Source organism: Manacus vitellinus, unplaced genomic scaffold (genome assembly GCF_001715985.3).
Source record: "Manacus vitellinus isolate BGI_N305 unplaced genomic scaffold, ASM171598v3 scaffold_22_pilon, whole genome shotgun sequence".
NCBI lineage: Eukaryota > Metazoa > Chordata > Aves > Passeriformes > Pipridae > Manacus > Manacus vitellinus.
Window position 1 is genome coordinate 11,167,520 of NW_021939632.1, and position 13,346 is coordinate 11,180,865.

The following is a 13,346-nucleotide window of genomic DNA, read 5'->3' on the forward strand; positions in this document are numbered from 1 at the left end:
CTAAAGAAACATCCTATGAAAAAACACCTAAATATGACCTTGTCCTATTTTACAGGGCACAGCCTCCAAATAGCTGGTAAAGACACCCAGATGGTGTTTGGCCTCTGTATTTTAGTCAGATGGTTGATTTTCCCGTTGGTAGGTTTGTAATGCTCAAGAAAACATTTTGCCCATCTATCTGCATTTGAGTAGCATACAGACTGACTAATAGATAAATAATCCCTGTGAAAGTAAATAGCCTTAAAGTAAACTGCCTTCACATTCCATTGATCAGCTCAGTCAGCAAACTTTTATATATTGTCACTAATGTTCTAAATATTTTGAAGAGAAACATGCCAGAAGTACAGAGTATTTCCCTTTCTGTCTCACATAAGGTCATTATGAACTCCTCCTTGAATTGATATTGATCCTTCAGCTTGCAGATATATTCCTCCAATTTATTTTACTTTTGTTGCTGTAGGAATTGTTACTGAAGGTACAAGGAAGAAAATGAGCTGATACAGAATGGAATCCACACATAAAAATACAACGTAAAGCATCTGCAGTGATAGGCTGACACAGCAAATGCTCTTTAACCATTTCAGGTTCCTTAAAATTCAGGGCTGTGTCAGTGGCAGGAAGCCCCAGCCAACCACTTCGACGTTTCTGTGGTAGCAGCCCCCAGCTTTGCCTAATTGTGAGACAACAAATGGCCTTCTACCATAGAAAGGTCTAAGACCAGCAAATACTTAATCCTGAAAACACCATTAAAACATATTTTGTCTCTCTTCTCAAAAACAATCCTAACCTTTGGGACCTGCTCAAGTTCAGGATCGTTCTTCTGCCCTTCCTGGACTCTGCTTGACAAGAAGGCTGCTGAGGGGTGAAGGACCAGCAGCATGCCAAAACCTGCTCACTAGGGAAAAAGCAGGGGCTGAATGTGGGAGGAGGAAGGAAAGTAGTAAGAAGGACAGGATATGGCAGGGGGTTTAGCCAGTTCAGCCCTGAATTCCATCAAAGGAGTGGCCAGAAACCACTTGGAGAAGGGTTAAGGTGCCTCCTGTTAGCAGTTCCTGGCCAAGTTCTCACCAAATTCAACAGGAACCCTCCCAGAGTAAAGTCAAGGACAGTCGGCAGTAAGGAAAGATTTGGGTAACAATCTGGCTCTGTTTTCCTCTCCTTACAGCAGCTGTGATAGGGGTGAAGTTTTTTTCTGCTGCCCCAAAGCTGAATCAAGACCTGAAGAGCATGAGCATGTGTGTGTAGAACCTGCATTTGCACACCATCTCAGTTTCTGCCTGCTTCTCACTTTGGTTAACATTTGAAAAATCTGTTTCCCAGAATGACTTTTTAAAGGGAATGACTTAAAGCTGGAAGTCAAAGGGACCATCTACAATTTTGCTTTCTTTTGGTTTGGCTACTGGACAAAAAGAGGGGAAAAAACACTCTAGTGCGTTAAGTTTTCATTTTATAAGCTGCAAAAAAAATTTGTTAGGAGTACAGTTAGGAGAAACAGTTTATTGAAACTTGTCTGAGCCTTTTAAATGAGCATAGCTCAACGGCAGGTATGAAAGGCAATGTCTAAGACAGAAATTGGGTCAGCAATATGCAACAGCGTACTTGCCAGTGTGATCAGTGTGAACCTAGGGCTAATGGGGACATCAGGATCTCCCAGATATGAGGATGGTGGAATGACCAGGGTGAAGAAGCAGCCTGTGGGGGTTTGGGTAAGCAGAAAGACTGGGTCATAACAAGGATCATAGACTGTAATTGCTGTTGAAAAGAAAAAAATAATAAAAAATTAAATGAAAAAAGAAAAGAAAAAAAGGGAAAATAAAGAAGAAAAGCAGGTGATGTACTTAAACCTTACTTTCTACATCCTTAATGAAAGGCACTGTTTTTAAAATGGTACTTTTATGCTTAAAACATAAAGTTTTAGATAGACAAAATGTTTGCCAGGAATCCATCTTAAATTAGATTTTGGTTTATTTGCTCTGTTTTTAGCATGTTCTATCTAAATATATATATATCTTAAAAGAAAAATAAAGGAAAGTAATAATCAAGAGTCATAAATTTCCAGCAATATCACAAAATCCCTCATTAGCTTTCTGAACGCTAAATGTCTCCACCGATTTAACAAAACGGACAAGGTCTGTACAATTTTTGAGAAGACAAACATGACCTAGTAACAGATTGGTATCTCTCTTCTTGGGGCTTTTCAGTGCATTTATTTAATGGTCTTGAACGTACATTACTTAAGGGAAACATTAAATGCCAGTGCTTTGCAACAGTTTTGTTACTGTTTCTTTAAAGTAAACAAACAAAAAATACATTCAAAAAAGCAAGGCTGTTTTGTTCATGTGATGGCAGAGGCTTTGGGCAGCTGCAACACACACTGCTCTTGCTCAGAGACATTACCCAACATCAGTCAGCTGTCACCAAAAGAGTTGCACAGAAAGCATTAAAGGATAAAAAGAAAGAGGGGGGCCAAAGGGGTGGGGAGGGTGAACTGAGCAAAATGCCACACATGCCAGCGAGTCTTTCCAGAAGGAAGACACCAGGATGTGTATATTTGGGGGAGGAAAAAGGAGGGGGTAAAGAGCACTAACACAGAGAAAAACTTGACTTCAGGGGAAAAAACAGCAGCTCTCTGAAACTTGTTTAGCAGGTTCACATTCCTAATGTAATCTGACTTGTGTTGGTGGTGTTTTTTGCCCTATTTCTTACTTTGCTTTCCAAGAGAAATGTAACAAAACTGAGGTAGAAATAATGGTGGGCACACTTCAGCCTAAGATTTCTAATGGATGCTAAATGAATATTGCATTAAGGACAATGAAGCCGTACATACACAACAAAAACTCAACCTTACAGTTTGGGAAGGGAAGTAAATGTACTTTGAGGGTTCAGTTTTGCTTTATTTGTACTGTTTGTTTGGTCACAGTCCACTGCATTGCTATAAACAGCTCTGCAACTCATAGCTCTGCCAGCGACCTATACTGATTCTACTCCCTACAGCTTCACCAAAATAGCCTCAAAACTATGACTAGGGCCATGCAACAAAGGCCAGCTGTCACAGCTTAAGGCAATTTGCCTCTCAGAGTCCTACCAAATCTTATGTTTGACTGTTTCAGATGCTAACATAAACCGATTAAGTGGCTCTTTTATTCATCTATGCACCTTCTAAAGACTGTATCATGTAATTATCAAGGAGCAATATGCTGAAAACTGTTACAGTTTACCAACAAGAAAAATCACTCTGCTCTGGTTTGATCTGACAAATTGGCAAAAGAACCATTCCTGAACATGGGGAAATGCTTCTGTTTCTATTTTTAAAAACTGTAAAGCTTCAGTCATATCACACTTTAGTTTTTTCCTGGATACATTCAAAGTAATTTTCCTTGCCATTTTCCAATTGTTGAGGTAAACATACATATTTAATATAAAGTAACATTGAAGCCTAGCCTATAACTCTCAGCAGTACATAGTGCTTTCAACACATTCCTTTGAGGTACTGTACAAATCACAATCACTTTCCTGAGTTTTTGCAGACAGAACGTTAAAAGAAATGAACTGCAGAAATTAAGGTCCAGATTACCATTACCCTGTTTTACCTGTTCTTAGTTTAACACCACAGAACAGACAGGATTGAGGAATACTGTTGCTCTTAGAATAGCAAAAATCTGGCTCTCTGTCGCAACACAACCGTTCATCTCTTTAGTCCAATAATGTTTGAAGTTAAAGCTCTTTATATTAGCACATGCCACCAATGTAATTGTGAGGCAAACAAAAAATAAAGCACCACTTCAGGCACTTGACAGCAACTAAATCTCAAGAACAGCAGAATGGAATCAACACACAGGGTTCATGTCCTTCTGAAATCAACCCACTTGCACCTTGCTCCTTGGTGAGTATTGTCTAGCTTGAACAGAACTGAGCATCAACATGCGCTTTCTGTCATGTGTGGCTTTTTCAGATCAGCAGCTCTTGTTTGATGCACTTTTCCTTCAAGTATACCCTGGCTCTTTAGAGGCAAGGTAAATTGTAGTCTTCCCAGTACCCTTTGCAATTTTAACACTACTGAAAAGGGTTTTCTACCCTATGTAGCAGATTCTGTGTGTGCCAACATTCATTACATTTTTTTTAAGTAGCATCACTGACTGCAACCAAACATTTTGTTCCATTCAACATATGTATCAAGCTCTTTTTGAGATATGCTAGGCTGTATCTTGCAGAAAGCATTTTCAAAGTCTTGATATGTAACTGGCCTCAACTGGCTGGGCATAATGGCTGAAAGGTCTGTGGCTGGCATGGCATGGAGTGGGCCCACCACGGCTTCCTGACACAAGTGAGCCACATCTAGTCCAGAAAAGCCTTCTGTGCGCTGGACAAGCAGTGCAACCTCCTTGTCATTGAGACAGTAATTGTGCTGTGAGAGCAGTTGTACTATTATCTGGTGTCTCGCTGTGCTGTCAGGAAGTGGGATTAAAAGTCGTTTCATGAAGTACCTTCGAAGAGATTCATCAATTTCTTCTGGTTTACTCGTGGCGCAAATTACTACTATTTGGTCCTCAGCAGAAGTCAGTACAGTGTCCAGCTGCATAAGGAACTCGGTTCTCATCCGACTTACTGGACTATGTTCTTCACTCACTTGAGAGGAAAGGAGCATATCAATGTCACTAACAAAAATCACCGAGGGCTGGCGACACCTTGCCACAAGGAAGGAGGCATGGACAATTTTTTCTCCTTCCCCTAACCACTTTGTGACAAGGCCAGAGCCAGTGATTTTGAAAAACGTGGCCCCAAGCTGACTAGCTATACATCTGCCCATTAATGTTTTGCCTGTTCCCCGAGGTCCAAATAAAAGGATGCTCCGAGGTAGAGCAGTCAGTCCATTGAATGCATCTGACCTCAATACTGGCCATAAAACCTCCTCCTTAATGACGGCCTTTACCAGATCTAGGCCAGCAATGTCGCTCCAGTCCACAGGAGGTCCTTGGTTGATAATCTCATTGGTAACAAGGTCAATGAGGTGGGTGTCAGTATTCTTCAGTTGCTCGTCCACAGAGTGGTTGGATGAGGTAGCTGCACGAAGTCCCGGGCCTTGCATTGGGTGAGGGAGGAGCTGCCTGTGCTCATCACCGTGCTCATTCATTACTGGGGAGGTATACTTCCCAAACGAGTCACTTGATCTCGAACCCAGTGAATTTTTAGCAGTACTATAGGATGGGGGTGTTAGAGCCCTACTGGACTGGCTACTGAATTTCCTTTGCTGTTCAGAGGACATTAGCTGCTTTGTTGGCTTAAATGCTAAGGATGATGTTTCAGCACTTCTGTCAAAACCATTCCCCCGGTTTGCATTCGAAATGCTGTTGTCTGGCATTCGATACATGGGACTCTGTGTAGATCTCTGTTGGCCATAGCTGTAATTTCCATAACTGGAGTCCATTTCTCCTTGCCCTGCCATGTAGAAAGCTTTCCTTTTGAGAGAGCTGGCTGAACTGTTTGTCAGGGCAGACGGTGCGATGGGCGTCAGACCGTGGCCCTGGTAGGAGTAGCTGGGGACAGTGGTGGGGGGCAGAGGGGTTGGAGCAGGGATTCCTGAAGGCAGGTAAGCTGAGGGTGGTGGGGCACCCCCAGGGCTGTACCCAGGGCCAACAGCGGTTTGAGGAGGATAACTGGCAGAAGGGTAGCTGTAACTGGAGAGGTTAGAGGTCCCGTTGTAGCCGGGGACGAGGGCTGATGGTGGTGGGGGGGGGCTGTAAAAGTCCCGAGCTATGCAGGGGAGATGGATGAGGGGATGGAAGTGCAGGTGCTGGCTGGCTGCTGTAACTGGTATGCAAGTACGAGCCGTTGTATCCTGTGGCATATTCCTGAGATGGGAGCCCTGAATGAAGACTGGGAACGGTGTGACTTCCACAGGTGCTGCTGGAGTAATTGGGTTCAGCCAAGTTACTGGCCACCCCAGGAGAGCTCCCGATGCTGGCTGAGACATCTGCGGGAGGGAGGGCTGCACTTACCCCAGCTTTGCTGGCGGTGATGACATCTGGGACACAGTTCATGGGATACACGCTCTCCGAGTTCAGTGATGGCTGCCAAGGCTCACTTTCATTCTTCCGACCGTTCACCAGCCCCGAGGGAGCTTCAGAGTAATTGCTGAGAATGGGCCGCTCGGCTGGGCCTTCCAAAATACCAGAATATTTTTCTGCATACTTTTTCAGCAGATTGGAGGCGGTCAGAGCTGAGATGTCATCGTTGGCCCAGGCATACTGGTAGGTGCGCTGCAGGTGCCCCCGGTAGGCTTCTACCTTGTGGGCAGGGGACCGGGTGGTTGAAGTGATATCGAAGTGCTGTTCTGGCCACTGGGCATGCTCCGGCGTCCACTGCATCTTCAAGCCTAGGGCAGCAGGAAACAACAAAGTTAACAATGACCTCAGCCTCTTTCACATGTTTTTAAATGAGTTCTCAAACATACTATCTGTAAACTTCTTCAGCTCTCTGAAACACTGTACTTAACACCACCAGTCCTTAAAGAAAGGAAATGCAACAGCCTTACGAAGCACTGTGAACTGCTTGGTTTATTACAGGCACATACACGTGTAGCCACATTTTTTGCCAATTCAGTAGGGGGTTATTTGTTTGTATAAAAAATACAGCTAATGTTATATTTCTCAAAGTAATTAAATAAGACAGTATATTTTAAATACTCTGAGTGCAGATTTACTGTTAACATACAAGGCTCTGTCCTCTTTCATCACTGTTTCAATTTTGTATTTTAACCAATACAAAAATATGAGACACAGCTGACAGATCACATCTAGGATACCTCTCTTATTTGGTACTGAACACCTAGTTAGCAGAGTATAATGCACCCTGCGCAGAACAATATGACACAGACATAGCAGGTCATTCCATAATCCAACTCTCATCTAAAGTGGTCCACGACAGTTTCAAATCTGCTTCGTGGAGTGCAGCAAAGCAATCTCCCAGGCAGCGCTCTGTCGCTTTCATCACACAAAGCCTACAACTCGGTATGAATTACAACTGGCTCCTTTCTGCCTCTCAGTTCTGTTGTTGAGGGTCTGGAAAAAAAAACAAGCATGACTTGTCTGTCGGTCTCGTTGCTTGCTCTCTCTTCCCCCCCTCCGCTTCACAGCCTCCAGGGTACAAAGAAAGAGGGTTAAAGAAAAAAATAAAAAAAAAAAAAAGATGAAGAAAAGGAAAAGGAAATGAAGCCAAGTCCCTAAAAGTTCTGTGGCTTTCACAGCTAGCTATAAAAACCCCCCAAAACAAACAACACAAAACCGAAACAAAACCTATCAATAAAAAAATTTAAAAAAATAAATGCAAACTTCATTTTAGAGCAATTAATCTTTTAATAATGTGATGTGAATTATCCCCCCCTTGTGATCCACTGCATCGCGTATGAGCAATTTCCAAGCGTTAAGATAACCCCCTCCAACTCGTACCTATGCATGGCAGACACATTGCTGTGTTTTGTACAGCTGTATCAAATAGACCTCCTTAATCTCTCTCGTATTACCAAAAGTGGTTTTTGCAAACAGTCTTGTGCCCTCTGGCACAGATTCTCTGATAAGGCGGAGGCCTAGTCGAAATGAAGCATCTGTGGCACTCGCTCCCCTCTGAATTACTGCAGTCTATTTTGACAGCTTCTACCCCCTCCTGTTTCCCTCCCCAACCCCTTTAGCTCTTCATTGCCTGACTCTGGCATCTGACATGGCCAGCTTAGCCTCGCTGAGCTAAGCCTAACACAGCACACAGTTTGGTAACAGAATGGCATGTTTATTCCCTTCTGACTCCCTCTTCCTTGTTTGCAAAACCACTGCACCAGACACTGGAAGTTAATTAGCAGGATGATGCTGTGCTAATTGTGTTAATTTACAAGGTTTTAGTCAAAGAGAATCATGCCAGGGCTGGCACTGCTGTCATGCTTCCGACTTAATGATTAAGAAATACTGAAAACAAGGTGGGAAGGATTGCAGTAATTACACAATAAATGAATAAAGCAACAGATTCATTTGCAATTATATTTTATTGTGGTTGCACTAATTTGCATTTGGATTATTCTTTTTTTTTTTTTTTGATTCATGTATTTGCAAATCTCAAAATCATTTAAACTTAGGCTGAAAACTGCAAAGTACCTCTAATTGAGCCTTATATTTTGTTAGTACAAGTATTGCAAATCTCACTCCACCTGAGCATGCCATTAATTACTCGTGGGTTTTTTCTTCATAAGTGTTCTCTTTCTCTCTTTTTTCAAACACTTTGACAACTTGAGAAAAATGTCTGTTAACAATTATACAGTTATGCTACAAAAGTTAATTCAGAGAAGTGCTTTTGACAAATGCAGCTTTGAGACTGAGATTTTGGCAGATTTATTTCTTTCATTTAGCATTAATATAATATTTTTTGCTAATTGTTTCTGATGTTTCAACCACTGCCTTTCAGAGGGAGTAAGTATGTCATGAAATTGGGAGAAATTATAGAAATCATGCAATTAAATGATTGCATTAAAAAATACAATTTTAATGAGAAACTATCAGAAGCTTTCCAGAAATCATATTTTGTTACATTCTGCTGGAAATCTGAAGTGAAAATCACCAAGAGCCAAGTGCAAGCAATTAGTATCTAAAATTCTTCTAATGTCATGATATTTACTACAAGCTTTTTTAAAAGGCAAAAATATGAATGTTCCTGTAACACAGAACTGCATAATATCATACAAGTTCATTGCCCCATTAAAAAAAAAGCGCCAAACAAAACAAACAAACAAACAAAACCTATATGTGTTCTGCAATATTTGGCTTATAAGGTTACCAAAATACTGAAAGCTTCTGTCACAGAGATGCAGAACTTGAGTAGACTGATGTTTCACTAGATACTAATGAACAGATGCCATGAGAAAGACTCTTTGCAAAGAATATAGTAAAGCAGCAGTGAAACTCTTGAAAAAGAAGGTAAAATAGACATGGATGGAGCAGAAAACCTGGCTGGGCTGGTACTTGCGCTGTAGTTAGTGAATATGCTTTTGGCACGTTGTCTTTAACTGCTTGTAAAAGAAAGGCTATTCAATTTCAAGAGATAAAAGAATGCACTAGGTCAGAGTACAACAACATATATCACACACTGCCCACTTTGTAAGCTTTTCAAAATACCTTTCACAAATACTTAAAAAATTTCATCAATTGGTCTTTTTTATTTAGAATGGATCATGTGCTTTTAAAATAATTAAATTTCTAGTCACAGGGGGGAGATGTACTTAGATGGTGTAAAAATTAAATCCTTTGAATTTTATTTGTCTAGATTAATTTATTTTCCTTATTATTAGGCTGCAAAAGAATGTCAGAAAATCTAAATTATCCATTATAAGAGGAGGGGGGAAATCACATCATCAGCATCCTTTATTTAGAATAATTGCTAGATAGACCAGTAGTTTCACATTGTCATGCTATCTTTGGATATGCTCACTGCACAATAATTGAAAGTTTATTTATTGATGCATATTAAATACCAGTGCATTTAACAAAGGCTGTAAAGGCAGGATTAGGCTTTGATTAGATAAGCTTAAGAGAACAGGACTGTTCTCATCCCATGAAACATGAGCATTTATTCCAGCACATCGCAATCATTAGTGTTATTTGGAAGCATAGGTTAATAGTTAACCATAAGCATATTTTTTGCTTTAGTAAGCAGTGAAGAAGTATTTACATGGCCACCAGTAGAATGGTCTGGACTGGGGGGCACAAAGAGCCATTTCCTCAATTCGATAATAATTGAGAAAGTAGCAAACTTTTGCTAGGTTTGACTCTATGTGTTAATAGTTCAAAAATTGTTTGAAGAAAGTCAAATGTCTGACTTGGGATATAAAAAGAAGAAGCTGTAGTTCTTTTTAATTATGCAAATATTTCTCTCCCTCCTCCCTTCCTGTTTGTAGCCACTTCCTCTCCATTTTTAAATTTTATTTTAGTAATTGCTTTTTGTTTGAGCTGATAAATCTTCCTGCATTTCTTGTTTTAGGAATCCAAATGCTGACATAAACGTCTAAAATCAGGTAAATGAGGGCATATTTAGAGGCTGCATTTTTTATTTAAGTGTAATTTGAACTCTGACACAAACCACAGTCCTGCAGATAATGTATTTGCTTAATAACTTACTGAAAATCCAGAAGCAATGCAAGGCTGAATGTATTTTTCAAAAAAAAACTTTGCTAACTTAGGAATCCTCTGAGCTATCGACATTTTTGAACTGTGTAAAGTGTGCAGGTATGGGCTGTAAAAGGCAAAAGGAAAGGATTCTGTTCTTTAAGTACAGGTATGTACTTATCAGAGAACTGCTCTTAAGATAAATTTAATGCATTATATAGAGAGGGAGTGTAGGCTTTTTTTGCAGTATGTATTTTTCCTTGTCCTGACAGCCTTGCTGTACATCCCTCTTCCATAATTCTTCCAGCTGGATCTATCTGAATTACATTTAAAGTAATTATAGCCAACAATTTCATTATTGAACTACTTTGAACTAAGTGTTTGACCATTTTTCCCCTTCTAATTTTTAGCCTGAAAATGGAAAATATAATACACAATACTTCATCATTTTCACATATAATAATTCCATATGGCAGAAGTCTACTTATATATTCAGATCTACGAATTAAAAGAAACAAAAAAAAGGAAAAAAATGCCAGTCGCAAAAAAATAACATTGCAATCTGAATGCAAAAAGGAACAAACAACATCCTACACATCTTGGGCCTGATTCTGCTGGGAGCTTGAATGAGTTTGTGCATACAAAGAACCCCCCAGTGCTGGTGCCCTCAGTATCAGGTCAAATTTCTCATCCCCTTACAGGATTATATCTGTCAAAAAAGATAAATAACTAGCCTTTCCTTTCAATTTAAATACAAGAGTTTCTTTTGAAAATAGGGATGGAAATGTCCAGAAATACTAGCTAAGACCACACTGGATGAAACCACCATAAAGGATTTAGTGTCCCAACTCACCAACTTGGCTAGCAACAATGTGCTTTACACAAAGGATACTGGGACTTTAGTAAACCTCTCATCTATTTACACCTCTAATGAAATAATCAAACTAAAATTAAATCATATGCAGCTGTGATTTTCTGAAGATACCACCAGAGGTTGCATTTCACTTCCAGAGATGCTGGTGAAAAACACCTGAATGTCAAAGAGCTATTGTGCACAAGGCACTAGAAACAGGGCAGCCCACCAACCTTCCCAAGCAGCCTACCAAAGTCTCAGTTTGGATCAGGGGCCTTCAACTGTTCCTTCAACATACCTGAGGCAAAAGGAAATAATTCTTCCCCTCTATTCCTGCCTGTTCACCCCTGCAGTACACAGGTCCTACCTAGCACAGATCTGCAGGTTCCTTTGTAAACATCAGTAGTTCAAGCAGGTTAACTTCAGGCCTGTTGTTAATATGATCCAAGCAACTGCCTAATGTGCTGTTGAAAAGGGTTAGACTGTACCAGGAGGGAACGAGTAAATGAGATGCTTCTGATAAGTGTCCATAACAGACTGGTGGGAACACACTGTTCAAGGTAGGAAACAACTCCAAAATCACAGCTCTGAGTACCACCAACTCTAGAGTTGATGTGAACTTCATCACTTTGGATTGTCTACATGTTTCGCCAAAGACCCCAAAAACTGTCCCTGCCCATTGAACTGCTACTCTCAGCCCTGTCCACAATTATTCAAGACACTGAGTATTTACACAACAGACCATAATGATTTTAGCCACGGGTTTTCTTCTTGTGGACATACAGATATTGGCTCTGCCAAAACAGCTATTTACTTGAATAGGTACTTCACTGGCCAGTATGCCTCAAATGTCTTACTGAGCTGAAGGTGTTAGGACCTTGAACTTCAGACCCTAAATCCACGTTTTAAAATCCTTCTTAAGCATGGGGCAGAGCTAAATAAATGAGTCATACTGTAACCGCTGTTCAAGATGTAGGACACACAACTCCCTGGATTTGTACTAAATCTGATAATATTTCATAAGACTGTATACTGTCATATGTCGCATAATAATAAAAATTAATTCAAGATAAAACAATTCTTTTACACTCCATTTTTTATTAATAAGCATAATTTCAGCTGTTTGAAGATAGTGCAACTGATCTCTCTTAATTGGAAACAGGAGGGATTTTGAAGAGTGGATTGAGTTAATTATGTTTTGCAGAAAAAAAAAAAAAAGAAAAGAAAATGATTCCCACATTTATTTTCTAATTACTCAGTGAAGACCTCTGCTCCAGTCCATGAGGAACTCCTTTGACGTCAAAGGACTCGGTGGGAGGATGAACCTCCAACCGAGATGCCCAGCTGTACAGTCCCAACTTTGGAAGCTTTTTTCAGTAAGTGGCAGCCACAGACTCACAAAAACAGGCCTGGAAAGTGCTCTCAGAATTTTTTTGGTAGGGGTCTGTTCTTCCTCTTACTATATATGCATGCCCCGCGCACCAGTTGTTGTTGGCAGCAAGCTGTTGGCAGGGTATTTACAATACGATTTCCATCGAGCAAGATAGCGAAAGCATTTCAGTCTTTAAAACAAAACACTTAAATCACAAGTAATATGGAGGATCACATATATGTCAACAGCACTTAGAGATAAAAGCAGTAAGAAAAATGCTATATATTTTATGAGATTTTGGACCCGTTAAAAACGAAATTCCAGATGTGAAATCTCAAACTGATACATCCCCATTATTTAACTTAAACATTGTCAAATGATTATTCCTTTAAAATCACACTTTCACACCTTACAACAGCAAATTGCAATACATCTACAGCAAATGAGTTCTCTCTCCCCCAAGCCCCCTCCCTGCCATTTACATAAAGCAGTGCCTTTGATAGTCACAAAGACATTTCTGGCTAAACAGCCTTTAGGAGATCCATCAGCTTCAAAGGCCTTAAGAAACAGAAATAAGGAGAAATAATAGTCAAGAAGCAAAGAGGAACTAGGTCCAGAGATGGCACTAGCATATTTTGCCAGCAGAAGCAGGTCAGATCCATAGGCCAACCCAGCAGCAGCCCACAGATGTGGCTGTCAGGGACTGTAGCCATTACTTAAGCACTCCCACGACCTCCCAGGATGCTGCCCACCATGGAGGTATTGGTTTCTCTGTGGCAGCAGTCCTTGCCAGAAAAACATTCTCAGTTCAGGGCTCCATCCTTGCACTCTAATCATACTGATGCAGTCGTCCTTACCGCAAGCAAAACCATTTATGCACACATCTTGGAACCCAGCTATGTAGAGAATTGGTCATATTTATGATTAATTTTAGTTTATCTTTGAAATATTTGACTTTATCAGTCTGCCCCTCACTGTACTC

The 13,346-nt window shown here is 40.5% G+C and overlaps 1 protein-coding gene across 1 annotated transcript in view; it reads right to left on the reverse strand.

The window, feature by feature from the left end:
* The window catches only part of FIGN (fidgetin, microtubule severing factor), a 106,044-nt gene that overhangs the window by 3,281 nt on the left and 89,417 nt on the right, over window positions 1-13,346 (reverse strand). The window contains 2 exon segments of the mRNA XM_018072687.2: window positions 1-5,735; window positions 5,737-6,373. The exon segment at window positions 1-5,735 is cut by the window's left edge and continues 3,281 nt beyond it. Coding sequence (XP_017928176.1) covers window positions 4,130-5,735; window positions 5,737-6,373 — 2,243 coding nt within the window. The 3' untranslated portion in view covers window positions 1-4,129.